The sequence below is a fragment of the Myxocyprinus asiaticus genome, chromosome 25 (assembly GCF_019703515.2).
Source record: "Myxocyprinus asiaticus isolate MX2 ecotype Aquarium Trade chromosome 25, UBuf_Myxa_2, whole genome shotgun sequence".
Lineage (NCBI taxonomy): Eukaryota > Metazoa > Chordata > Actinopteri > Cypriniformes > Catostomidae > Myxocyprinus > Myxocyprinus asiaticus.
The window spans coordinates 38,032,186-38,059,652 of NC_059368.1; the positions used below are offsets into that span (position 1 = coordinate 38,032,186).

Sequence of the window (27,467 nt, forward strand, 5' to 3'; positions counted from 1 at the left end):
TAGGGCTCCCTCTACGAGGCGCCTGTATGCCTTTAAGTGGTGTCTGTTCGCTAAGTGGTGTTCTTCCCATCAGGAAGACCCCCAGAGGTGCGCAGTCAGATCAGTGCTTTCCTTCCTGCAAGAGAGGTTGGAAGGGAGGCTGTCCCCTTCCACCTTGAAGGTGTACGTTGCTGCCATAGCAGCACACCATGACGCAGTCGACGGTGAGTCCTTAGGGAAGCATGATCTGATCATCAGGTTCCTAAGAGGCGCCAGGAGGCTGAATCCCTCCAGGCCACGCCTTGTTCCCTCATCGGACCTCTGTAGTTTTTCAGGGTCTACAGAGAGCCCCCTTTGAGTTTTGCAGTCAGCCGGGCTTAAGGCACTCTCCTTGAAGACTGCCCTCCTGACTGCGCTCACTTCCATCAAGAGGGTAGGTGACCTGCAAGCGTTCTCTGTCAGTGAAACGTGCCTGGAGTTCGGTCCGGGCTATTCTCACGTGATCCTGAGACCCCCGACCGGGCTATGTGCCCAAGGTTCCCACCACTCCTTTTAGAGACCAGGTGGTGAACCTGCAAGCGCTGCCCCAGGAGGAGGCAGACCCAGCCCTGGCGTTGCTGTGTCCGGTGCGCGCTTTGCGCATCTATTTGGATCGCACGCAGAGCTTTAGACTCTCTGAGCAGCTCTTTGTCTGCTTCGGTGCACAGCGGAAAGGAAGCGCTGTCTCCAAGCAGAGGATCGCCCACTGGCTCATTGACGCCATAACTATGGCATGTCTCGCCCAAAACATGCCGCCCCCGGTAGGGCTACGAGCCCATTCTACTCGTGGTGTAGCGGCTTCTTGGGCCCTGGCCAGAGGTGCCTCTCTAACAGACATTGCAGAGCAGCGGGCTGGGCAACACCCAACACCTTTGCAAGGTTCTACAACCTCCGGGTGGAACCGGTTTCGTCCCAGGTAGTGGCACGCAACACAAGCGGATAAGCCCGGGATAGCCGGCCGGGTGTATCGCTTGCACATAGCGCCTTCCACCTCCTTTTGAGCTGAAGACGTGCGCTGTTAATTCCCAGTAGTGTTCACAAAGGTTGTTCCCTGGTTGACTTCCTCCGAGCCCTGTGGCAGTCGAGTTTTCGGAGAGACTCGCTGCCGGCCCAGTACACGCGCTAACTAAGAGCCCGGTTCTGGGGTAGGTGCTCCGCATGTGGCGGTTCCCTGTAAGGCTAACCCCATGCGATCTATATCTTCCGCTAGTTCGTTTCCCTACTGGCAAACTGCGTCTTCCTTGGGCAGAGCCCCTCAGTCTCCATGTTGTAGTAACTCCTCCCCCATTGGGTAGGATCTACCTTGAAGGCTCTCCACATGGTTGGAAAGACCATGTGATGTATTCTTCCACTTAAATATCCCCCCTCTCTTGGGGCGAGGTGTGGTCTCCGCGGTGTCCTCCCCTTGGGAGGGACACCCCCCGACTAGACCTGGCGGCCCAGTCGGATAATCCCCCTTCTTTTTTAGGGAGTGGAAAAAGAGAAGGGGAAAGAGGCCATGACTGGGTTAAGCCTGTCTCTATCTCTGGGTAGTCGACTTGTCCCCAAAAAGGGCCGTTCGACACTCATAACTGTGTTGGGGGAGGTTACGTGTCGACCTGGTGTGCTGGCTATGAGGCACACAGCAAGTCTGCCCACCACACACCGCCAGTTCACGTAACACAGTTCAGCCTTGTGGCGTTTTGTATAGGGACCCCTAGTGTCACTACATCGACACCAACGTCGAGTGAGTGACAGATAGGGAACGTCATGGTTACTGGTGTAACCTCCGTTCCCTGATGGAGGGAACGAGACGTTGGTCCCTCCTGCCACAACGCTGAACTACCCGCTGAAATGGCCGGACCTTATATCGGCTCCTCAGCGTAAAACCTGAATGAGTGGTTGCATACCAGCTCCTTTTATACCCGTATGTTCGGGGGAGTGGCATGCAAATACCACTCGCCAATTTTCATTGGCCTTTTATCAAAGACCAGAGGTGTCTCGGGCTCCCAAGAGTGACCCCTAGTGTCACTACATCGACACCAACGTCTCGTTCTCTCCATCAGGGAACGGAGGTTACACCAGTAACCATGACGTTTTGTCTTGCTGTACTGGCGTTTTTATAGTCAAAACAAGTGAAAAAATCTACCAGTGCTGAAGAAGTAATCCAAAGTATTTAGAATACGTTACTGACCTTGAGTAATCTAACGGAATTCATTACAAATGACATTTTACAGCATGTATTCTGTAATCTGAAGTGGAATACATTTCAAAAGTAACCTTCCCAACCCTGTATACAATATGGAACAGCCCTGGTCCTGCCCCAGACTCACTCTATTGGTTGATCCAAAGTTGCTGTTTCACGTTTGTCAGGATGCTCAAACAAACAGCATTTTTTGATAGCAGCACAGAGCCACAGTGTTTAACTTTACAGGGAAAGCAACCTACAGATTGCTTTCTTAGGCCACATCCACACTAATACTTAAAAAAACGCATGAATTTTGCTACGTTTACGTCTCTCATCAACACCAGAATGGCATTTTCCTTCACTGAAAACAGAGAAAGTTGTCCGCCAATTAAGCTGGGAATGTTGCGTTTTTAAGACTCTGCGTCGAGTTCAAAATAGTTAAACTTTTGAAAATGCATCTTGAGGGGGGGCCTGGATAGCTCAGTAAGTAAAGATGCTGACTACCACACCTGGAGTCATGAGTTCGAATCCAGGGTGTGCTGAGTGACTCCAGTCAGGCTTCCTAATAATCAGTTGGCCCGGTTGCTAGGGTGGGTAGAGTCACGTTGGGTTAACCTCCTCGTGGTTGCTATAATGTGGTTCTCGGTCTTGGTGGGGTGCGTGGTGAGTTGTGCGTGGATGCCGCAGAGAATAGCGTTAAGCCTCCACACGCACCACGTCTCTGCGGTAACGCGCTCAACAAGCCACGTGATAAGATGCACGGATTGACGCTCTCAGACGTGGAGGCAACTGAGATTCGTCCTCCGCCACCTGGCTTGAGGCGAGTCACTACACCACCACAAGGACCTAGAGCGCATTGGGAATTGGGCATTCCCCCCCCCAGATAATTAAATGCACCTTGAGACCTCTGCGTTCTGTTCCATTCTGGTGTGCTCTGCCCAGTTGTTTTTGAAAACAAGAACGCATCCTATGTGAACGCCCCCTGAGTCAGGTGAACCTAAAACGGGCCTTATTCTACCCCTTCCCTTAACTTCCCATCCACATATACACAACCCCAAAATAACAACACCACACATCAGCTTTTTCTCACTCTCTTTAATGCTCTCAGAATGTCAGCTGATGAAGACAGAGAGGCCTAAGGCAAACACGTTTATTATTCGGTGCTTGCAGTGGACTACTGTTATTGAACGCACCTTTCATGTCGAGACCCCAGAGGAAAGGTTGGTTTGTTGTATTTAGGTACAAACATTACACCAATTCATCACCTTATGGAATTGCAGAAATGTTGATTTCCATTTGATTAGACAAACTGACACAGTAGCTATTAATTTCTATATGTGATTTACTTTTAAAAAAGCTTTTGACTTAATCAGTTACTACATGATTTTTATGTTTTCTGCAGGGAGGAATGGACAAAGGCCATCCAGGTCGTGGCAGATAGGCTACAGAAGCAGGAGGCAGAGAGAATGGACTCTTCGCCTGACCCCATGGACATGGAGATGTACCTGTCCAAACCTCGTCTCAAAGTGGTAAGACTGCAGTACACACTCAGCATTATAACATGTGAGGCCCATATCACTATGCAGAGAAGTTAGATTTTAGCTATACCTCCTGTTTCCTCATCCCAATGTTATTTGATAGGAGAGATAGGAGTTAGTCTCTCCAGTGCTGAATTATTATAGGTTGATTGCCATGGCAAATATTTTGTATGTTTGTATGTTTCCTTCATTGTGGACATATAAATGGCTAGCATGTAGTGCACATACACCAGACACATTGAATTTCCCATCTTTTTATCTATCAAAACAGCAAAAAGCTATTTTACTAATTTTTTTATGTTGTGTAGACAATGCATGACTTTGAATACCTCAAACTCTTGGGGAAAGGCACTTTTGGGAAGGTCATATTGGTGAAGGAGAAAGCCACAGGCAGGTACTATGCCATGAAAATCCTCAAGAAAGAGGTGATAGTAGCAAAAGTAAGTCCTGTCCTTTTTCTCTCTCTACTTTTTTTAATATAAATGTTTTTTAAACATCGCTTTGTGTGTTGTTTACAGAGTGATCTGGGAAAATTAGTTTACCAAGAAAATGTAATTCTTTCATCATTTACTCACCCTTATGCCGTTTCGAAGTCTTATGACATTCTTTATTCTGTGGAACACAACACCCCAGAATACATGTATTCTGTGGACCCCAGAAGTGGGGTCCAACACTTTCCAGCTCTGCCCATGTAGTCAACCGATCGTATCGTTTCAGAAGACATGATTTGAACCACTTAAGTCATATGGATTACCTTTTTGCTGCCTTTATGTCCTGATTAGAGCTTGGAAGTGTTGGTCCCCATTGATTTGCATTGTATATGTATTCACATCATATCTCCATCAAAATGTCTTTATTTGTGTTCCGAAGAAGAAAGAAGGTCGTATGAGTTTGAGACGACATAAGAGTGAGTAAACGATGAGAGAATTATCATTTTTAGGTGAACTATTTCTTTAAAGCTGAAATGTGTGATTTTGTTCATATTAAAATACTTTCTTTTTCTATCCCAGCTTAAAATTTAGATACAACTTCAGGTTAGCCATTTGTAGGCAGATTTCCCTAAAAACCCTAGTGATTTTTAAAAATTTTTTTTTATAGAATTAATGACAAGATGTGCTGATTAATCAAATGAATGAATCAATTGCATATACCAATTTGTACTGCAAAAGGCCCCCAAATAAAGATAATTTAGTATATAATAACTAAAATAATTATAAATATCATAGATTATAATTCAGATCATTCAAATACATTATATATATTGTGGCAGCAGACAAGTTAAGCAATTCTACAAAGCAATTTTTTTTATATAGTTTTATAAATAGATTTATTTACAGATCATTAAACATAAACCCATTACTGGCCTATTTCCGTCTCATGCGTCTGAGACACTTTTGGAGCGTCTCACTTTGGTTGTATCTTGTTTCACTACTTTCATCATCTCTAGTCATAAGCGCTGTGTTTTTAGAATGCTGTCAAGTTGAATGTAGTTTGAAACATTGAAAAACGTGTCTCGAGATCCCTGCATTCTGTTGTGCTCAGTCCAGCTGTCTTTGAGCACAAAAGCATACGTATTTTAAGGCCAAATTATAATTTAATAGTCCCAGCATTACTCGTCATAATTGCAAAGACAACGTGCTCTCTTATTGAAATTCTAACTAGTAAGAAATCCAATTTCAGAGCTCTATAATAGAATTTTTCTAGTAAGAATTTCAATTAGAGAGCACTCTAACTGAATTTTTACTAGTAAGAATTTGAATGAATTAAATTTTTACTTGTCATATGCTTTCACTGACTCCCATTTATTTTTAATTTCAGAGCTCTACAACTGAATTTTTACTAGTAAAAAAAGAAATACATTTTAGATCTCTTTAATTGGAGTTTTTGCTAGTAAAATTGCAATTGCAGAGCTCTGTAATTCAATTGTAGAGCTCTGCAACTGCATTCTAACTAGTAAAACGGCAAATAGAGAGCTTTGTAACTGGAATTTTTACTAGGAAAGAAAATCAAATAAAGAGCTTTGTAATTGGGATTCTTATTAGTAGAAAGTATATTGTAGAGCTGTCTAATTGAAATATTACTAGTATAAATGCAATTACATTGAATAACGCTGGGAGCATTAAAAGCCAATTCGGCTTGCCATGCACGCGTCTTCAGAAAGCTGTGCTGCCTGTTGCTCTCATTGTTTTGACAAGGTGTGTTGCCTGTACAGCTGGCACCACGCGCTAACTGCCCCCTACAGCCACATCAAGGTGGTACATCAAGTTTCAACTGGTCCGATAGTAGGACCATTCCTTATTACAGAATTTACGAAGGTCGGGGCCATGATTAATTGCGTTAATTTTTTAACACATTATTTTTCATATAATTAATCACACTAAATTAACAGGTTAAATCATCCGCCCTACTAAAAGTTATAAACACAGCAACAGTTGGTCAGCCAATGAGTTTGGGGCAGGACTATCTGTTTGTCTAACCAATTGCAAGAGGGGGTCATTTTTGCCGTTCCATTTGGTGACAGAAGTGGCGCAGAAATTACACACTTCAGCTTTAATTATACATGCCTAACAAGCCCTAACAAGTCTTTTATTTACTTATTTATTTGTAGGATGAGGTAGCACATACACTTACCGAAAACAGGGTCCTCCAGAACTCCAAACATCCCTTCTTAACCGTAAGCTGATTGTATCACAATCGGTACATTTTAGGTTTAACAATATATTAATATTAGTAGTATGACATATACACTAATAAATGGCACATTAAGTGTAATGTATAGTGTAATAAAAGGAAAAACAATTTGTCACCTTTCTCCCGCAGGGTCTTAAGTATTCTTTCCAGACTCATGACCGCTTATGTTTTGTTATGGAGTATGCAAATGGAGGAGAGGTGAGCTATTATAAAGGTGAAATTTAGCATTGATTGTTTGTAAAGACAAAGGTTTATGTTTAATTTGCTCACAATCAGATCTTTTATTCACACAATGTTACAGTACAGTTTATAAGCCATTTTATTACAGAACTCTCAAAGTTCTATATGGGTTTTGATATTTGAAATAAAAAAAATATATATATTTTTATATCACAGCTTTTCTTTCATTTATCGCGAGAGCGAGTATTTTTGGAAGAGAGAGCACAGTTTTATGGGGCAGAGATCGTCTCGGCTCTGGACTACCTTCATTCTGAGAAAAACGTTGTTTACAGAGACCTGAAGGTGAGATGATTAGAAAGAGCAATGGAATGATTTTTATACAGGATGAATAGTGTATCATAATTTGAAATTCCAGCAATTGCTTGTTAGAAGGAATGTTGAATTAGAAAATGTTTTATTAAAGGGTTAGTTCACTAAAAAATGAAAATTCTGGCATAATTTACTCACCCTTATGTCATTCGAAACCTGTATGACTTTTTTCTTCCGTGCAATACAACAGAAGTTTAGCAGAATGTCCGAGCTACAGTACACTCTTCCTTACAATGAAAGTAAATGGGGACCAGGGGCTGTCAAGCTCCAAAAAATTCAGAAATTCAAGTTGTTATTCACAGAAAATATTGCTTGACAGCCATGGACACCAATCATTTCATTGTTTGGAAAGAGCAGCTTAGAAATTCTGCTAAAAAAATAAAATAAAAATGATTTGGAACGACACAAGTGAGTAAATGATAACAGAACTTGAAGAACTTAGATGAACTATCAAACAGATATAGCATATCACATCAAATAAGGAATATAATTATTCTCTGGTAGTTGGAGAACCTAATGCTGGATAAAGATGGCCACATAAAGATCACAGATTTTGGCCTGTGTAAGGAGGGTATTACAGAGGGCGCTACGATGAAGACGTTCTGTGGTACACCAGAGTATCTCGCTCCAGAGGTAATAAAGCATTTGATGAAAATGACAGATTGTAAATATTAATACAAATATTTTTTTTTATGAAAAATAAAAACATAAATATGTGCAAGCATTATTTCAATTTTAAAGTTCAAAGTACATGATGTCCATGACTCCTGGACTTTCTCAGGTTCTTGAGGACAATGATTACGGTCGCGCGGTGGACTGGTGGGGGCTGGGCGTGGTCATGTACGAGATGATGTGTGGCCGGCTCCCGTTCTATAACCAGGATCATGAGAAGCTCTTTGAGCTGATCTTAATGGAGGAGATCCGTTTCCCTCGCACTCTTGGACCCGAGGCCAAATCGCTGCTTTCAGGCCTGCTTCAGAAAGACCCCAAGCAACGGTGAGAGACCTTAATGAATGTACTAAAAAGTCCGTAGTATTCCGTCGTCCCCTTGTACTTTTGGAGAATTCATCAATGGGGGATGAATTTAGTAAAGGAATTTATTAGTCAAGGAATTGGCCCTTGACTGGCCCTTGGCGTCTCCCAGAGGGCAGCAAGGGGGTGCAGGCGAGTCTTTGTAAACTTTCAGAGAAAAAAAGTGTAAAAATGAATAATAAAAAGTAAACATTTACTGAATTGACCAGTGTTGGGCAAGTTACTCAAAAAAGTAAATAATTACTTCTCTAAAATTGTAATCAGATTACTCTACTTCATTGAAAAAGTAATCACAATACAAATTACTTTACTTCAAAGGGGTCATGACATGAGGAATTACATTTTGTTTGATTTTTTTATATAAAAGCGGTCATTGTACCCTAAAAACATATTGTATGTTTCAGAACTCAAAACTTCCTCACTGCAAAAAGAGCATTTGTTGAAACCAAGCTGCAAAAATAACTTGTTCTCTATTTCCTCCACATTGTGATGTCACACTGTGGTAGACATTTGCATCTGACCACCTCCAGAACAACACATCAACACCCACTTTACCATAACACTTCCGTAGCCCCGCCCAGTAGCGGCAAGCAGTGAGATGCCTAGAGAGCAGGTCAGTCAAGAGCAGAGAGCCAATCAGAACTGTGGGTGTTTACTGTCAAATCTTAAAGGAGAGGCAGCACCAAAACAGAGCATTTCTCACAGAGGGAGAGAATAAGGTGGAAAAAAAAGGTATTACTATTATAAGTGAACCTCAAGGAACATTAAAATAATTTAAAAAAAAGGCATGTCATGACCCCATGAAGTATTTTTTTCACAGAAATATTTTTGTTTTCATGCTCAACGAATTTAAAATGTCTATAGTTCCTCTTTATCGCACACAATTCATGCACTCACCCCACGCGTTTCTCTCTTACAATAACTTGATAGGGGGCACACTCCCTTCAGCTCTCACAGAAATGTATTCTACATAAATCATATTATTTTAGAAATATTTGTAACCCAAAGTAATGTACTTAAAAGTAATAAAAGGAATATTTCGGGTTCAAAGCAAGATAAGCTCAATCGACAGCATTTGTGGCGTAATGATGTTTACCACTTTCTTTAAAAAAAACTAAAATGGAGGATACAGTGAGGCACTTACAATGTGGCCAATTTTTGAAAGGTTTAAAGGTAGGAAGTTTATAATTTTAATAAAGCACTTACATTAATTCTTCTGTTAAAACTCATGTATTATTTTAGGTGTAAATTTGATTAAATTGTCATTTTTACAGTCGTTTTAGTGTTTGTTGACATTACATCATCATGGCAACAAAGTTGTAAAATTGGCTGTAACTTTCCACAGAAAAGGTTAGTAAGTGATTTTATCACATTAAAATCATGTTTACACACATATTGTTTATGTCTTGTGGCTAAACTTTTGAAAAAGAGAGTATCTGAAACATTTACGGATTGGCCCCCATTCACTTCTATTGTAAGTGCCTCACCGGAACTCAGATTTTTGCTTTTTTTTAGAGAAAAGCAGGGACGAGTCGAAATGTATTTTTGTGGTAATAAATAATGCTGTCGATTGAGCTTAACTTGCATTGAACCCGGAACATTCCTTTAACTTAATTAACTGTGTAACTGTAATCTGTTTACAAGGATTTTCAAACTTGTTGCACTACTTTTTGACTAAAAGTAATTGGATTACTGTAACTAATTACTTGTAATCATATTATTCTCAAAACTGGGATTGATATTGACATTTTCTGTTTCATTCTGCTTTCTTTTTTATTTATTTTTTTATTTTTTGGGATTTTTCCCCTTTTTCTCCCAATTTGGAATGCCCAATTCCCAATGCGCTCTAAGTCCTTGTGGTCGCATAGTGATTCGCCTCAGTCCAGTTGGCGGAGGACAAATCTCAGTTGCCTCCGTGTCTGAGACAGTCAACCCACGCATCTTATCACATGGCTTGTTGAGTGCGTTGCCACGGAGACATAACGCATGTGGAGGCTTCACGCCATCCACCACGGCAACCACGCTCAATTCACCATGCGCCCCACCGAGAACAAACCACATTATAGCGACCACGAGGAGGTTACCCCATGTGACTCTACCCTCCCTAGCAACCGGGCCAATTTGGTTGCTTAGGAGACCTGGCTGGAGTCACTCAGCACACCCTGGGATTCGAACTAGCGAACTCCAGGGGTGGTAGCCAGCATATTTTGCCACTGAGCTACCCAGGCCCCTTTCATTCTGCTTTCTAAACACTGGTCATAAATAATTAGATTAATAATAATCATGTTAAACAATATTTAGTGTGAAAAGCACTATACAAATAAATCAAATAAATCAAAATTTTATTTAAAATGTTTTTCTTTGAGTTATACATCTAGCATTTCTCTTAGAGTGGGGTTTTTTTTTATAAAAGAAAATGCTGTAAACTTAATGCAAAGTAAATATTTGTTTTTTATAATATCATGTCTACTATGTGTCACAGTATAAATGGGTCTTTATATGTGAAAAAAATATAGCTGTCTTTATATTTTAGGAAGGGTGTCATCATGTTTGGCGGTCCAAATAAACCCTATCTTAGATGATTTACAAATTAGAAATACAACTACATAAGCAACATGAGTAACAACATCATTTATCCTGAAGAGGCAGTAATATGATAAGTGCTGCTATACAAAGTTCCAAAATTGCTCTGAGAAGTACAAGCTAGAGCAGAGATGAAAGTGAAAGACTCTGTTTTTGTGTTGACTGGCTGCAGGTTAGGCGGAGGACCAGACGACGCAAAAGAAATCATGCAGCATAAGTTCTTTGCAGGCATTGAGTGGCAAGATGTTTATGAGAAGAAGGTGAATAATAACAGCATGTAGCCATTGACAAAATGCTTTTCATAACTGGAGGCTACTGAAAAAATATTGTCTTTCTGTTTTTCCACAGCTTGTTCCACCCTTTAAGCCCCAGGTAACCTCAGAAACAGACACTCGCTATTTTGATGTGGAGTTTACAGGCCAGACCATTACCATCACGCCCCCAGGCCAAGGTGCTGCCCCGTCTCACTTCATGTTAAAGCTACAATTTCATTGCTTAATGTAGAAGGCACCACCTAGTGGTGATGCTGTTCAAGTTACAGGATGCTGAGCCAGAATTAAATCCATTGGTCATCTTACCCCAGGGGGCATCTTCCCCCATCTTCCGCTAATGCATAATAAAAATAATTCACATCAATCAAATACATTATATCATATACAGTATATACGTACAATGTGTAGTATGTGATAGCATTTAGACTATAGAAAAAATGCCTTTAAAAAATAATCTTTGTTTTATTTCGATATTATTCAACATTTTACTCAATCCTCCCATGTTCATATTACTAAAAAAAATAAAAAAAATTAAAATAAAAAACATGTAACCAAAGGAATTAAATTAACTTAGTTGATTCAACTAAAATAAGTTTCTTGTCAGCTTTACTTAGTCCATGTGCGTTGGGACAACATGAATATTTTGGCTTTGGTTAACTGAAACCGGGCAGAGAATTTCTAGTTCCCAGCATGCTTTGCATGAGACTCGACAGGGAGAGTAAATGTTAAAATGTAATTTTATTTTATGTGTCTTTGTGTGAGTGAATATAAGGGGGAGACTTGTTAGTGTTTAATGTTTTGTTATGTTGTAATGTTGATTATGTTTTGGGAGTTACCATCATTGTGAAGACTGGAGTGTGAGTGTAGGATAATGACCAAAACATTTTGAATATTATATACAGTATATTGCATTATCCATCGAGTAGTTGCTGTTCTAATCATAGCATAGTGACCAAGTTACACTCAGTAGTGCTTCCCACCAGCAGGTGTTTAACACACTGACATTAACTGTCCTACAGTAGCTAGCACATCACTAAAATAGTATTATTTGAGTTATTTTGACATGTTAAATTTTGTTGGGTTTACTTGAGCGAAATGTGGCTCGGAGCGGCAGCGTGCTCCAATGACGCACTGTGAATGACGTAATCAAGTTTGTCTCCATTCACCCTTAAACTACTTATATATTTGTACATATCAGAACCCAGACGGTTGAAAAAGTGGGCAGTCACTCTTGAGCTCTATTCGAAAGTGAAGAGCATGAGATCAAGCTGATCTTTTCCTTTAAAAACCAGAGATGTTCTGCATGACTGTGTGATTATTACATTTATTAAACAGGAAAGGGGGGTCTGATTTTCACTTCAAGTAAATTGGTAAGAGCTTTTTGCATTCTAGCAAACATCAGGAGTTTTCTAAATGTAAATTAGGCTGCTTGAGGATTCAGTGTCGGTTCAAGTTTTGAAATGTAATCGTGTACCCTGAAGAATTTTTTATTATTGCAAGCAACATTTAAATCGCAACTATTATTAGAGAGCTTTTTCCAGGTATTATAGAACTCCTTGGTAGATTCATATGAAAAATTATGATTTTTGAATGTCTGTTCGGGAGACGTTCATTTCACAAAACAATCATGCTGCAGTTCAAATTAGGCTTGCTTGAGCATTCAGTGTCATTTCAAGTTTTGGCTTTCGTGCGTGGACGTGTTTTAAAAATGTCAACTGGTATTATTAGTTGGCTGCGACGTAATGTATGATGTCCATAAGGTGCCCTAATCATTGTGAAACAATGTTTTCGTAATGGGATGAATCGCACTGAAGGCCTAGACTTAAAATGCACGGGCCGCCACTGCTTTACACACTGGTAAACTGGTGGTACATGTACCACAGTTTGAGAATCGCTGATATTTTAATGATACAGAAAATGACTTATTATCTCTCTCTCTTTTTCAGATGAAACAATGGAGTCCTTTGACAGTGATAGAAGACCCCACTTCCCTCAGTTCTCGTACTCTGCCAGTGGCACAGCATAAAAAAGCCCTGAAAACACACACATCCACAATTTCAAATGCACAAATACACCCCTTTCCCCCGAGGCACTGCTGATAACGTAGCCAATGCCGTCGCTTCTTCTTCAATAGTATACCAGACTTAATTCACACTGGGAAGATTTCACCAGTAGTCATTATTTGGTCTATTTATGAAGTAAGCACGGCATATTGGCAGTTTCTGTTTAAAGCAGGAGTGGTTCTCTTTACTATGTCCAGTCGGTACAGTTGCTCGATATGCATACTGTGCATTATGAATAATGAAGACATTTCTAACACAATAATTTGGTACGAGTATTTCCTGTGATCCCTGGAGATGCAGGCTACCCCTAAAATACACTACTGTGTAAATGCAAATTAAATTACAACCAGACCTTGCAATTTAGATGGAGTTGGAGTGAACAGTGTGTCAGAAGCATTGGCTATGTTCACTCATATCTCAACCACAACCCACAGTTCACAAGTGCGCCTTGTTTCCAAAACTTCTGTAAAACTGGTTTGTTTTTAAAAAAAAACCATGTGGTTCTTAAGGGATATTGTAGTGTATCATGGTTTATGTTCTGTAAGGACATTATTACCTGAATACCAAAGAAATTATGATTTACTAGTTTTATTATTAATGCATTTTCCACATTACCCAATCACTTTTTTTCTCACACAAAAATAACTTTTTGTTCCTTGTAGAACTACAGTCGTGCTGGATTGTATCATGCCTTTGTGCTATTTAGGACTGCACTACTTGCATGAACATTGCAGCCATGATCTGAAGTTTGAATGGAAATATTTTGATTCTCACCCTAAATCTAAGAGCATTTCAGGACCACAGATTACAGAATGTAACCTCAAGATTTTTAGGATTAGTTGAGAATATTCACATGTTGCAATGATTAATTTGCAGGAAATTATTATGTCCTTGCAATTTATACAAAATACTGTATATCTACTGTAAAGTAGATGCAAGCTGCGAATGTTCTTTCATAAGGGTTTAATTCATGACTCCTAAATGTCATGAGCCGAAAGAAAATGACAGTAAATAAATTTTTGTATTCATGTGAATTTGTTGTTACAGCAGAGAATTGCATAAACATAGTAAAAATGGATCAGACATACATGTTTAATGATTAGCACGCTCCTTACATTGTTTGAAAATTGGCAGGTTTTTGGTTCACATGCTTAATAGTACCCAATATTTAAATGAATTCATGCAAAAATGGACATTTCAAGGAAGTCTTCACTAACATTTCAAGTCCTTTGATAAAGGAAAGGGTACTGTAGCCTATTCTATCAAAACAATGTGGTTTATTTTAGTGTGCTTCACATTTTATAGAGAAAAGAAGACTTGTCAATGGAATAAGCTGCAAATTCTGGTTATACAAAAATGGAATCATGTTACATGAGAGGCCGTTCTAATTTGCATATTTGCAATAATTGTGAAGTTGCATCATAATATAAGGTGATGAGGTGATATGAAAGATCAAAATTTTGCCCCTAACATAAAACATTTGACAAAATTTACACAAAAATTGATTTGGTCCATGTTTGAATAATGAATGATGACCCAAAAATAATATTGAATGTAAGTTGCTCTTTCTCTCTCTTTTTTCTTTTCTTTTTTTCTACTTTGCTTTTATATTTTGTATAGTTTTTTTCTATTTCAAGTTTAAGTGAAACATTTTGTATTGATACACCCCATACTCAATGACCATGGCTGGTTTTTGAGAGAAACATTCACAGTTTAAGTTATTTTCTTATTTTTCTTCCTAGTGGAGGGTGGACTGAGGGACTTAATTAATTGACCATGTTTTGCAAATTAAGAAATAAATTTTTTTTTGATTAAACCATCTCCTGTATGTTTGCCTCTTACCTTTAGAAGAATAGTATGGAGGGCCAAATTACTCAAAAGGAAATTGTTAAATAATTATTTAAATTCATAATAAAATCATTAAAAAATTATAAATATTTAAAAATAAAAATGAATTATTAAACTACAAAATGAATCAATAAATGTTTTCATTGTTTTAGTGGTTTGCATCTATTTTCATTGTCATTTTATGTGCACAAAGTGTAATGAAAGTCTTTGCAGAAGAATTTAAGGAATTGTATTCACTGAAATAACAAACATTACTGCTGTTTTGTGTCAGAGTTTTAAAGGAAGCTGTTTCTATCACTCCAAAAAAAAAAAAAAAAAAAAAAATATATATATATATTCTCACTTTCAACCAAAGCAGATATTTACATTTTAATTTTGACAGTTAATTAAATGAATAATGCACTCACTGTGAATGGAAATGTTTAACATGCATTTTTAGCAAACATACTCAAAATCTGCTGCAAGACTCCCTCCATGTTTTTAATATTGAACATTTTGTCATTATTTACCCACCCATCATGAAAAGTGGAACCTTATGTACAAATGTTTTTTTTATTTTTTTATTTTTTATTTTTTTGTCATGACGATGCATCGGAACAATTTGAGATTTAAAGTTTATGAATAACAAAGTTTATTTAAACATGAATATGCATATATAAGAATGTATATGAGTCTAAATATTTTTCAATGTAAAAAATATACATATTCTAATTTAAATTTACATACAATCTCTTAAGCATTATATTGTGTAATGTTTGTTGATATTATTAATGAAAGTTATTATAAAGTGTTACCTTTATATTTTTAAAGTATTTCCATATTTTAACATACATACCATGTCCTCCATTGCAAATTAATAAATAAACAAATAATAAATAAATAAACACTTTTCATAAATGAAGCAATTCATAGTGAAGATGACTATCACTGTAATAAATAAAATTATAAGCCATGTATGTTTGGAATTTAGGCCTAATTATTTTTTCAAATCTATGTTACTATGTAACAATACCTCTTGTCAAATGCAATAAATAAATAAATATATGGGAGAGGCTATCTTTTGGATCCAATGAAAAATAAATAAATAAATAAATGGGAGAGGTGATCTTTTGATTCCAATCAATGATAAATAATGAACTAAACAAATAAATGGGAGAGGCGATCTTTTGGATCCAGTCAATAATAAATAAATAAATAAATAAATGGGAGAGGCTATCTTTTGGATCCAACCAATGATAGATAAATAAATAAATAAATGGGAGAGGCTATCTTTTGGATCCAACCAATGATAAACAAACAAACAAACAAACAAACAAATAAATAAATGGGAGAGGCTATCTTTTGGATCCAGTCAATGATAAATAAATAAATAAATGGGAGAGGCGATCTTTTGGATCCAATCAATGATAAAGAAATAGATAAATAAATAAATAAATAGGAGAGGCGATCTTTTGGAGCCAATCAATGATAAATAAATAGATAAATAAATAAATAAATAAATGGGAGAGGCGATCTTTTGGATCCAATCAATGATAAATAAATTAATAGAGAGATAAATAAGTAAATAAATAAATGGGAGAGGCGATCTTTTGGATCCAGTCAATAATAAATAAATAAATAAATAAATAAATAAATGGGAGAGGCGATCTTTTGGATCCAGTCAATAATAAATAAATAAATAAATAAATGGGAGAGGCGATCTTTTGGATCCAGTCAATAATAAACAGATAAATAAATAAATAAATAAATGGGAGAGGCGATCTTTTGGATCCAGTCAATAATAAATAAATAATTAAATAAATGGGAGAGGCGATCTTTTGGATCCAGTCAATAATAAATAAATAAATAAATAAATAAATAAATGGGAGAGGCGATCTTTTGGATCCAGTCAATAATAAATAAATAAATAAATAAATAAATAAATAAATAAATAAATGGGAGAGGCTATCTTTTGGATCCAATGAAAAGAGCCCGTTTGCTGTGATGCTGCTGGTTGAGTGGTGTTGCAGTAACCTGCTGTACACATGCACTGGTGGCGGCGCTGGACGCAGATGCCATGACAGCATGATCTCTGTCTGACAGGAGAGGGTGTAGTCTACATGAAACCACGACACTGATGACGATCAAACACCTTTAACTGGATATCGCAGAATAACAGCATTTTCGGGAGCGAGGGGAAGCAGAAGAAGACATTGATGATGACATCATTTGTTTCTCTGGCAGAGATCAGCGCATCTGGAGTACTGTAGGTAGGTGGGAGGATGATAATGGGGCTGTAGATATAAGGCCAGAGTCCCACTAGATTGATCCTGTTGCAGATTATAAATGGGATAAAGTATTTGTCATAGCCACATTTCATATACAGTATTAAGCAGCAAGAAGTGGAGGAACATGCAGTCAAATAATAACGGTGACGAATCATGTGATTCATTGAGATCGGAGAGATGTCTTAATTCAGCCACCTCAATCAATATGTGAACAGTTCTCTATATAAGTTCATTTGGTCTGTCATGTAGGCTGATGTCACATTCATGTCTGATGTAAATGGGAAGGGCAGAGAGACAGCAAAACATGTCTGTCTCTCTGTGTTTGTGCGACAGCAGATGAGCGAGCTTCATCCTCAGATCATTTCAGCTTAAAATTGAGTCGATTAATATGGGCCTGACTGACTGAAAATGTGCCATATTTTATTAGAAATGTGACTGAAATACACCTTACCTGCATGCATAATCATTGTATCCACTAGCACAGTGAAACATAGTGAATATATTCTGTCTAACGTGACGTGAATAGTATATTCTTATTGACACGAACAGATGCATTTAAGCAAATATTCAATATGCTGTATTTTCCTCATGCTTTTTTACACCAATCGTGCACACAATATACGTCTTTCTTTCATTTTCATAATATGATTTATTTCTGAAGAAGAAGAAGAAGAAGAAGAAGAAAAAAAGCTTTAGCAGGATATGAGGACCATAGAACCGGTCTTGGTCACTTCACCTATAGTAGGCCTATGGATATACCATTTCTCTTTGCTATGGTTTACAACATATTTGCATATACAGTATATGTCAATATAACATAAGTCTCTTCACACAAAATAATCTTTAAGATGAAAAATTAAATGATACTGCACATAAAGGCCTGGCTGCATCAGATCTTCAGCAGTCATCCTCTGATATTTTCAAGTCATGTTCTCCCAAATGCATTACTCATCTGTCTAGAAATGTTTTTTTTTTTTTTTTTTATGTCTCTTTTGGTCTCTGTTGGTTTCATTTTAGTAGGCATATCCTTAAAAATCATTCATTCTGCAGGTTTTATATCTGCGTATTTTAGAAAACTAATTAGGATCCCACTCAAATATTAATATGAAACCGCTGCCCTTTAAAGAAAAATCCTTAGTGTCCTCTGAAAAATATTGTTCCAACGTAACATGTCCAGACAGCTGTCATATCCAATAACGGGTTTAACACTGTCTGCAAAGATGCATTGGTTTAAGCATCCATTTCGTGGAGAACATCTGCACAAACTGAGCTTAAAGGGAAAGTTCCCCCATAAATGAAAATTCTGTCATCATTTACTCACCCTCTTGTCGCTCCAAACCTGTATGACTTTCTTTCTTCTGCGGAACACAAATGAAGATATATTTAGGAAAGTTTTAACTGTTTTTGTCCATTCAATGAAAGTCAGTAGGGTCCAAAACATCATTGGACCCCATTGAAAGAAAGTCATACAGGTTTGGAGCGACGTGAGGGTGAGTTTCATTTTTTTGGTGAACTATCCCTTTAGGATGAAAGGATAATTGCTTTGTATTTTCGTTAATGTTTTGTGCTAAGGAACATACAGTCCTGCACACATGTGAGTATTAAATGATGACGTTATACTCACAGAGTCTTAATGAAGTTTAACCAAAATGGCTTAATTGATTGACATTACTGCAGATTGCTTAACTGCTCAATCACTCATCACAGCTTTCTAGAAATCGGTAAATTGGAAGATTTCTTATTACCGATAATATGAAAGGATAAATTCAACTATTGAGCACATGAACAGAAATGAACACAGAACTGACAGAGATCAAGAGGGATAGCTACAGATAATCATCAGCTATTCACAGTTTAAACTCGTATTAATACACACAAAAGTAATCAGATTAGATTAATTTAAAAAGTATCATCTAACAGATCATGTTACTGATTACAATTTTAGTTGTGTAATATGTAATCTGTAACAGATAACATTTTAGAAGTAATCTGCCCAGCACTCTCTACTTGGCTGTGTTTATATCCAGGTATTAACTTGGACTTATATATTTAAGCATTATCACACGCGCAAGAGTGCAATATGGCCCTACATCAGCACTGCTGTGATTACCTACGGCACTCAGCCTGCGGCCGAATCACAGCAGTGCTGATTTAGGGCCATATAGCATGATTGCGAGTGTGATATTGCTTATATACAACAGTTCAATGAACTAATTTCTTGCGCGACGGATCAAAATCTGCCATTGCTGGTTCAAATCAAATGATGCATCCAAGCTTCTCAAAAACGTCACTTTAGAACTAGTATCACGGCTTGGGCTGTTTCTGACACGTTACTGCAGAAACAAGGATGGTGTGAGTGTGTGTGTATGTGTGTGTGTGTGTGTGTGTGTGTGTGAAAATTAGAGAGAGAGAGAGAGGAGAGAGAGAGATTGACCGTGTGTGATCATCTGCGTCTTTTGCCACTCCCAAGCAGAGATGCTGTAGTGTGTTAGTCAGCTTTCTAAAGATAATGTCAAATGCATCCTATTTTCTCTGCGGAAAAATAGCTGTCCAAACGGGGGTATTCCTCCCCATTTCGCAGTAACCGGTGCGCAAGAGTCTTTCACTATAGAAAACGCAATCTCCTCCGCCATTTTAAACAGTATGTCCTCTCCAATGTGGAAACTCCGGTAAGAGGTAAGTGGCTTGAGTTTGTGTAATTAATCAGTCTGTTGTGTCTCTCAGCTGTGATGAGTCTTAATGCTGAAGTTGTTAGTTTAAAGCTGTTTTCCCCAGCTTTAGTAGTGTAGTAGTAATCTGAGAAATCATGGAGTGCTGATGAATGAAAATATTGACTGACTGGCGATGCACGTCACCTCAGCTGACTCATTTACACACAAAAATTGACTTTTGCTGCCATCTGCTGGATAAAATCTGCGATGTCACAAAAATAAATGTAAAGAGACACCTAGCTTTTTACACATCTGCACACACTTTAGTTTAGAACAGCACGAACACAAGCGGAGTGATACAAACAGTGAAGCATCCGAGTGCTGATGATCTGAGACATCAGTACTCATGGAATGTCTCTTGTTCAATGAGATTCAAGGACCATAACTAACTGTTGTTTATAAAGTTATATATATATATATATTGGTATATTGATATATACATATTATACAGTTTCTCATAAAATATGTTGTCTCTCTATATCAAAGGATGCAAAGGGTTTTCTCAGCTAAACAAAAATGAGTGTGACGTCATGGTTCCTGGTCAGCAGCACTGGTACTCGTCACCGTCTGCCACGGGAGATGATCTTTGTTGGACGAGAGGACTGTGAGCTCATGTTGCAGGTAGGATTTTCAGTTTCCCTTTCCTGAAATGTCGCAACACATTTTTAAGTAGCTCTTTCTTCTGCAGAACACAGAAAAATATTTTTAGATGAATATTTCAGCTCTGTAGATCCATAGAATGCATGTGAATGGTGGCCAGAACTTTGAAGGTCCAAAAAGCAATTAAAGGCAGCATAAAAATAATCTATATGACTCCAGAGGTTAAATCCGTACACATGGATTTGAATCCATACAAAGTCATACACATCTGAGATGGCATGTGGATGAGTAAATGATGAGAGAATTTTCATTTTTGTGTGCACTGTCCCTTTAACTATGCTTTATTATGGTTGTATAGATTATTCGCATTTAGCATTGTTTTTTCCCAGCTGTTCATGGCTAGGGTTGCCAAAATCTTTTTTTTATTTATTTTTTTATTAACAATTTTATTGATTTCATATAACATATATAAAAAATAAAAATAACAGAATATTTGGAATCACTTTACATAATTTACAACCCTTCCCCTCGAACATTAACCCCCACCCCACCCCACCCCACCCAACACAAACTGATACCCCAGTGGTCAAATGCCAATTGACAAAGACACACAAACAGACAATAAAACAGTAGAAAATATTTCGATATATATATACAGGTGCATCTCAATAAATTAGAATGTCGTGGAAAAGTTCATTTATTTCAGTAATTCAACTCAAATTGTGAAACTCGTGTATTAAATAAATTCAATGCACACAGACTGAAGTAGTTTAAGTCTTAGGTTCTTTTAATTGTGATGATTTTGGCTCACATTTAACAAAAACCCACCAATTCACTATCTCAAAAAATTATAATACATCATAAGACCAATAAAAAGTGAATTGTTGGCCTTCTGGAAAGTATGTTCATTTACTGTATATGTACTCAATACTTGGTAGGGGCTCCTTTTGCTTTAATTACTGCCTCAATTCGACGTGGCATGGAGGTGATCAGTTTGTGGCACTGCTGAGGTGGTATGGAAGCCCAGGTTTCTTTGATAGTGGCCTTCAGCTCATCTGCACTTTTTGGTCTCTTGTTTCTCATTTTCCTCTTGACAATACCCCATAGATTCTCTATGGGGTTCAGGTCTGGTGAGTTTGCTGGCCAGTCAAGCACACCAACACCATGGTCATTTAACCAACTTTTGGTGCTTTTGGCAGTGTGGGCAGGTGCCAAATCCTGCTGGAAAATGAAATCAGCATCTTTAAAAAGCTGGTCAGCAGAAGGAAGCATGAAGTGCTCCAAAATTTCTTGGTAAATGGGTGCAGTGACTTTGGTTTTCAAAAAACACAATGGACCAACACCAGCAGATGACATTGCACCCCAAATCATCACAGACTGTGGAAACTTAACACTGGACTTCAAGCAACTTGGGCTATGAGCTTCTCCACCCTTCCTCCAGACTCTAGGACCTTGGTTTCCAAATGAAATACAAAACTTGCTCTCATCTGAAAAGAGGACTTTGGACCACTGGGCAACAGTCCAGTTCTTCTTCTCCTTAGCCCAGGTAAGACGCCTCTGACGTTGTCTGTGGTTCAGGAGTGGCTTAACAAGAGGAATACAACAACTGTAGCCAAATTCCTTGACACGTCTGTGTGTGGTGGCTCTTGATGCCTTGACCCCAGCCTCAGTCCATTCCTTGTGAAGTTCACCCAAATTCTTGAATCGATTTTGCTTTACAATCCTCATAAGGCTTCGGTTCTCTCGGTTGGTTGTGCATCTTTTTCTTCCACACTTTTTCCTTCCACTCAACTTTCTGTTAACATGCTTGGATACAGCACTCTGTGAACAGCCAGCTTCTTTGGCAATGAATGTTTGTGGCTTACCCTCCTTGTGAAGGGTGTCAATGATTGTCTTCTGGACAACTGTCAGAACAGCAGTCTTCCCCATGATTGTGTAGCCTAGTGAACCAAACTGAGAGACCATTTTGAAGGCTCAGGAAACCTTTGCAGGTGTTTTGAGTTGATTAGCTGATTGGCATGTCACCATATTCTAATTTTTTGAGATAGTGAATTGGTGGGTTTTTGTTAAATGTGAGCCAAAATCATCACAATTAAAAGAACCAAAGACTTAAACTACTTCAGTCTGTGTGCATTGAATTTATTTAATACACAAGTTTCACAATTTGAGTTGAATTACTGAAATAAATGAACTTTTCCACGACATTCTAATTTATTGAGATGCACCTGTATATATATATATATAAGTATACATTCAAGAACAAAAAGGCTAAAACACACACATTTAAAAAACACGTCTCCCTCCACTGCCCCTCCCCGAGAGCCTTCTAAAAAAGCTAAATAGCTGCCCCATTTCTTGATGAACAAATCTATGTTGCCTAGCCTTCTATATGACAACTCTTCAAATGCTGCCACCCTGCCCATCTCCGGGTACCACTCACGAAACGAGGGCGCTCCAGCCATCTTCCATCCTCTAAGGATAACCTGTCTGCCTATCATAACACTGGCCAGGATCCAATTCTTCATGTACTTATCTCCTACATCAATGCCTGCCCCATCACCTAAAGTCTGGGGCAAAGTGAGATTTGAGTTCCAAATATGTCACCCATAAATCTCTGGACCCTCAACCAGAATTCTTGTATCTTAACACACCACCAAAAAACATGGACTGTGCCCCCATCTTCTGATTGGCATCGCCAGCAGGTGGGTGTGTCTTTAAGACTCAGCTTATACAATCTAGAGGGGGTCCAATAGAATCTATGTAAAATCTTAAATTGCATAAGGTGCACCCTTGCATCTCTAGATGTAGACTTAATGTTTTTTAGAATCCTAACCCACAATCCCTCCTCAAATACCAAGTTTAGATCTTTCTCCCATAATCTCTTGAGCGAAGTTGAAGCTGCGTCCTGCAGACTCTGAATTAGCAGGGAGTAATACACTGATGCATTATGGCCTTTTCCAAAAGCAGTAATCACCCCTTCCAGAGGATCTGCCGCTTTAGGAGGGTGTATACTACCCCCCAAAATAGTACAGAGCAGGTGGCACAGCTGTAAATACCTAAAGAACTGAGATCTGGGAATCCTAAAATGTTGAACCATATTTTCAAAAGATCTCAACACTCCACTCTCATATAGAACACCAAGTGTAGTAACCCCCCTCACAATCCACTCTGACCAGCAGAAAGGGAACTTATTAATACATAATTTTGGATTCTGCTGTATGCTCAAGGCAACATTTAAATAAATGTCAGAATAAAACACTCTGGACATTTTTAACATACCGAGTGCAAATGCGAAATAACGGGGTGTAACTTCTCCAATTAGTTTGATAGAAAGGCTTTGCAGTGGCGAAATAGGGGCAAGAACTTCCTGTTCAAAACAAAACCAGGGAGGGGCTCTCTCAGGTGGAAGTGTCCAATGAGCCAAATGTCTGAGACCGAATGCATAATAATAAAACAACATCTTGGGTAGACCTAGCCCACCTTTGTCAATCGGCCTTTGTAACTTATTGAAATGTAATCTGGGACACTTACCATTCCAAATTAAGTACTTCGCTATGCTATCAAATTGCTTGAAATAAGAGAGGGGGATATCTACAGGGAGAGATTGTAGCAGGTAGTTGAATTTTGGAATACAATTCATTTTAATAACATTAACTTTCCCAATCATAGATAAATGTAATGAAGCCCACCTGTCCACATCGCTCGAAAACCTTTTTATTAAGGGGTCAAAATTAACTCTAACTAAATCACAAAAATTTGCTGGGAATAAAATGCCCAAATACTTAATGCCCTGCTTGGGCCACTGGAAGGTGCCCCGCTGAAAAGCCGTTATTGGGCAGTACTCTGTCAGAGCCAAAGCTTCAGATTTAGACCAATTGACTCTGTATGCCAAGGCAAGGCACAGATCTTGTAGGGTCAGAGATGATAATAAAATATAATCTGCGTAAAGCAAAAGTTTATGCGCCATACCTCCCGCCACCACCCCTGGAAAATCATCTTCCTCTCTTATTGTGGCTGCTAATGATTCCAGGGAAAGACAGAATAATAATGGAGAAAGAGGACAACCCTGCCGGGTGCCCCTGTCCAGAGTAAAATAATCTGAAATTAATCCATTTGTTTGTAACACTGCTACTGAGTGTCTATAAAGTAACTTAATCCATCCAAATAAAAGTATTCCCGAACCCGTATATTTCCATAATCTTAAAAAGATAATCACATTCTACCATATCAAATGGCTTTTCTGCGTCAAGTGAGATGGCAGTGACCGGAGTCTGATCATTCACCACTGACCATATGATATTAATGAAATGCCTAATGTTATCAGAAGAGCTACAGCCCCGAATAAACCCCACCTGATCTATATTTATAAAAGATGTCATAACTTTACTTAATTAGTTAGCCAAAATTTTTGACAATATTTTTACATCTAACTGGATCAGGAAAACTGGACGGTAACTCTTACACTCACTTGGATCTTGTCCTTTTTAAGAATCAGACTGATCCGGGCTTGTGTCATGGTTGGCAGAAGCTTTCCATTCTTTAATATTTCCGTATAAACTTCTAACAAAAGTGTAGCCAGTTCTGTAGCGTAATATCTAAAAAATTCAGCAGCAAAACCATCTGGCCCCAGAGTTTTGCCTGTAGGTAAGGTCTTAATTACCTCGTCAAATTCCTCCAAAGTTATCTCAGAATCAAGCCATCAGACGACATTCGGCGTGTCAGCTCTGCCTCTGCATTTTTAATATTCCCTTTCAACTCCATGAGTTCTCGTGCTTTGGATTTTTTGATGAATGAAGCATACTGTATGATCCGGCCCCTAAGAACCGCCTTAAGTGCCTCCCCAGCCACGCAGCCTCCTACAGAGGACACTGAGGACAAGTTGGTCTTCATATACACATTGATTTCAGACTTTAACATTTGTTGGAATTCAGGATTTTGCAAAAGGGATACATTAAAGCGCCAACTATATGATTTCTTTTTCTCCGTATGTGGCAACACCTCTAAACTCACGAGGGCATGATCTGAGACTAAGATGTTTCCAACTGAACAATCAACAACAGATGAAATGAGGGACTTAGATACACTATATTGCCAAAAGTATTCGCTCATCTGCCTTTAGACGCATATGAATTTAAGTGACATCCCATTCTTAATCCATAGGGTTTAATATGACGTCGGCCCAGCCTTTGCAGCTATAACAGCTTCAACTCTTCTGGGAAGGCTTTCCACAAGGTTTAGGAGTGTGTTTATGGGAATTTTTGACCATTCATCCAGAAGCGCATTTGTGAGGTCAGACACTGATGTTGGACGAGAAGGCCTGGCTCGCAGTCTTCGCTCTAATTCATCCCAAAGGTGCTCTATCGGGTTGAGGTCAGGACTCTGTGCAGGCCAGTCAAGTTCTTCCACACCAAACTCGCTCATCCATGTCTTTATGGACCTTGCTTTGTGCACTGGTGCGCAGTCATGTTGGAACAGGAAGGGGCCATCCCCAAACTGTTCCCACAAAGTTGGGAGAATGGAATTGTCCAAAATCTCTTGGTATGCTGAAGCATTCAGAGTTCCTTTCACTGGAACTAAGGGGCCAAGCCCAGCTCCTGAAAAACAACCCTACACCATAATCCCCCCTCCACCAAACTTCACAGTTGGCACAATAGAGTCAGACAAGTACCGTTCTCCTGGCAACCGCCAAACCCAGACTCGTCCATCAGATTGCCAGATGGAGAAGCGTGATTCGTCACTCCAGAGAACGCGTCTCCACTGCTCTAGAGTCCAGTGGCAGCATGCTTTACACCACTGCATCCGACGCTTTGCATTGCACTTGGTGATGTATGGCTTGGATGCAGCTGCTCGGCCATGGAAACCCATTCCATGAAGCTCTCTACGCACTGTTCTTGAGCTAATCTGAAGGTCACATGAACTTTGGAGGTCTGTAGCGATTGACTCTGCAGAAAGTTGGCGACCTCTGCGCACTATGCGCCTCAGCATCCGCTGACCCCGCTCTGTCATTTTACGTGGCCTACCACTTCGTGGCTGAGTTGCTGTCATTCCCAATCACTTCCACTTTGTTATAATACCACTGACAGTTGACTGTGGAATATTTAGTAGCGAGGAAATTTCACGACTGGACTTGTTGCACAGGTGGCATCCTATCACAGTACCACGCTGGAATTCACTGAGCTCCTGAGAGCGGCCCATTCTTTCACAAATGTTTGTAGAAGCAGTCTGCATGCCTAGGTGCTTCATTTTATACACCTGTGGCCATGGAAGTGATTGGAACACCTGAATTCAATTATTTGGATGGGTGAGCGAATACTTTTGGCAATATAGTGTATATATAAATATAAATCTATTCTAGTATAAATCTTATGGACTGATGAATAAAATTTATAGTCCCTACCAGATGGATAAAAAGTCTCCAAATATCTGTAAGACCAAGATTTTTACATATCATGTGAAGCCTCAATGTTGCTCTAGGGGGCTTACACACTTTTGCTTCACTATGATCAAGGACTGAGTCTATCAATAGATTAAAGTCTCCTCCCAATATTATATCATGAGGGGTGCCAGCGGCTTGCAGCATCCCTTCAAGATCTATCAAAAAGCCCTGATCATCAGTGTTAGATGCGTAAATATTAGCCAAAATCAACCTTTGCCCCTGAATTTCTTCTAAAACAATAATGACTCTTCCTAATTTATCTTTAATCTGTTTGAGACATTTGAATTGTAGATGTTTATTTATTAATGTAATGACTCCCCTGCTCTTACTTGAGCCAGCACTAAAGAAAACATGTCCACCCCATATCTTCCCAAATTTTTCAGCTTCCTGCAGGGAAAGATGCATTTCTTGAAGAAACACTATATCATATTTCTTACGTTTAAGAAAAGAAATAACCTTCCTTCTTTTTATGGGGTGCCCCAACCCATTCACATTCCACGTGGAGAGAGAAAATCTACTCATATTAACATTTGACATATTTAAAAAAATAGAGTGTGTGTCAGATATAAAATGATAAAGACCACATTCCCCATTAGTGCAACAAACAACCCCCGAACTTCCCCCGGAACAAAAAAAAGAAAAAAGAAAAACGTGTGCATTAACCCCGCGACAACTTTGCTGTTGGATTGCCA

General features: G+C 38.8%; 2 protein-coding genes across 9 annotated transcripts in view; both read left to right on the plus strand.

Moving 5' to 3' along the window:
• The window catches only part of LOC127415836 (RAC-alpha serine/threonine-protein kinase-like), a 53,797-nt gene extending 39,064 nt beyond the window's left edge, over positions 1-14,733 (plus strand). For 5 of the 6 annotated variants that reach the window (XM_051654819.1, XM_051654822.1, XM_051654820.1 and 2 more), the window contains exons 4-14: positions 3,294-3,405; positions 3,588-3,714; positions 4,032-4,163; positions 6,332-6,397; positions 6,544-6,612; positions 6,811-6,936; positions 7,468-7,596; positions 7,745-7,959; positions 10,751-10,838; positions 10,927-11,029; positions 12,797-14,733. In XM_051654819.1, coding sequence (XP_051510779.1) covers positions 3,294-3,405; positions 3,588-3,714; positions 4,032-4,163; positions 6,332-6,397; positions 6,544-6,612; positions 6,811-6,936; positions 7,468-7,596; positions 7,745-7,959; positions 10,751-10,838; positions 10,927-11,029; positions 12,797-12,876 — 1,247 coding nt within the window. In that variant the 3' untranslated portion in view covers positions 12,877-14,733. The other variant, XM_051654825.1, reaches the window with a different exon arrangement.
• A 2,097-nt stretch (positions 14,734-16,830) lies between these two features.
• The window catches only part of LOC127415770 (centrosomal protein of 170 kDa protein B-like), a 47,907-nt gene continuing 37,270 nt past the window's right edge, over positions 16,831-27,467 (plus strand). For all 3 annotated transcript variants that reach the window (XM_051654665.1, XM_051654666.1, XM_051654667.1), the window contains exons 1-2: positions 16,831-17,010; positions 20,226-20,360. In XM_051654665.1, the coding sequence (XP_051510625.1) occupies positions 20,256-20,360 (105 nt within the window). In that variant the 5' untranslated portion in view covers positions 16,831-17,010; positions 20,226-20,255. The remainder of the gene's footprint in view (positions 17,011-20,225; positions 20,361-27,467) is intronic.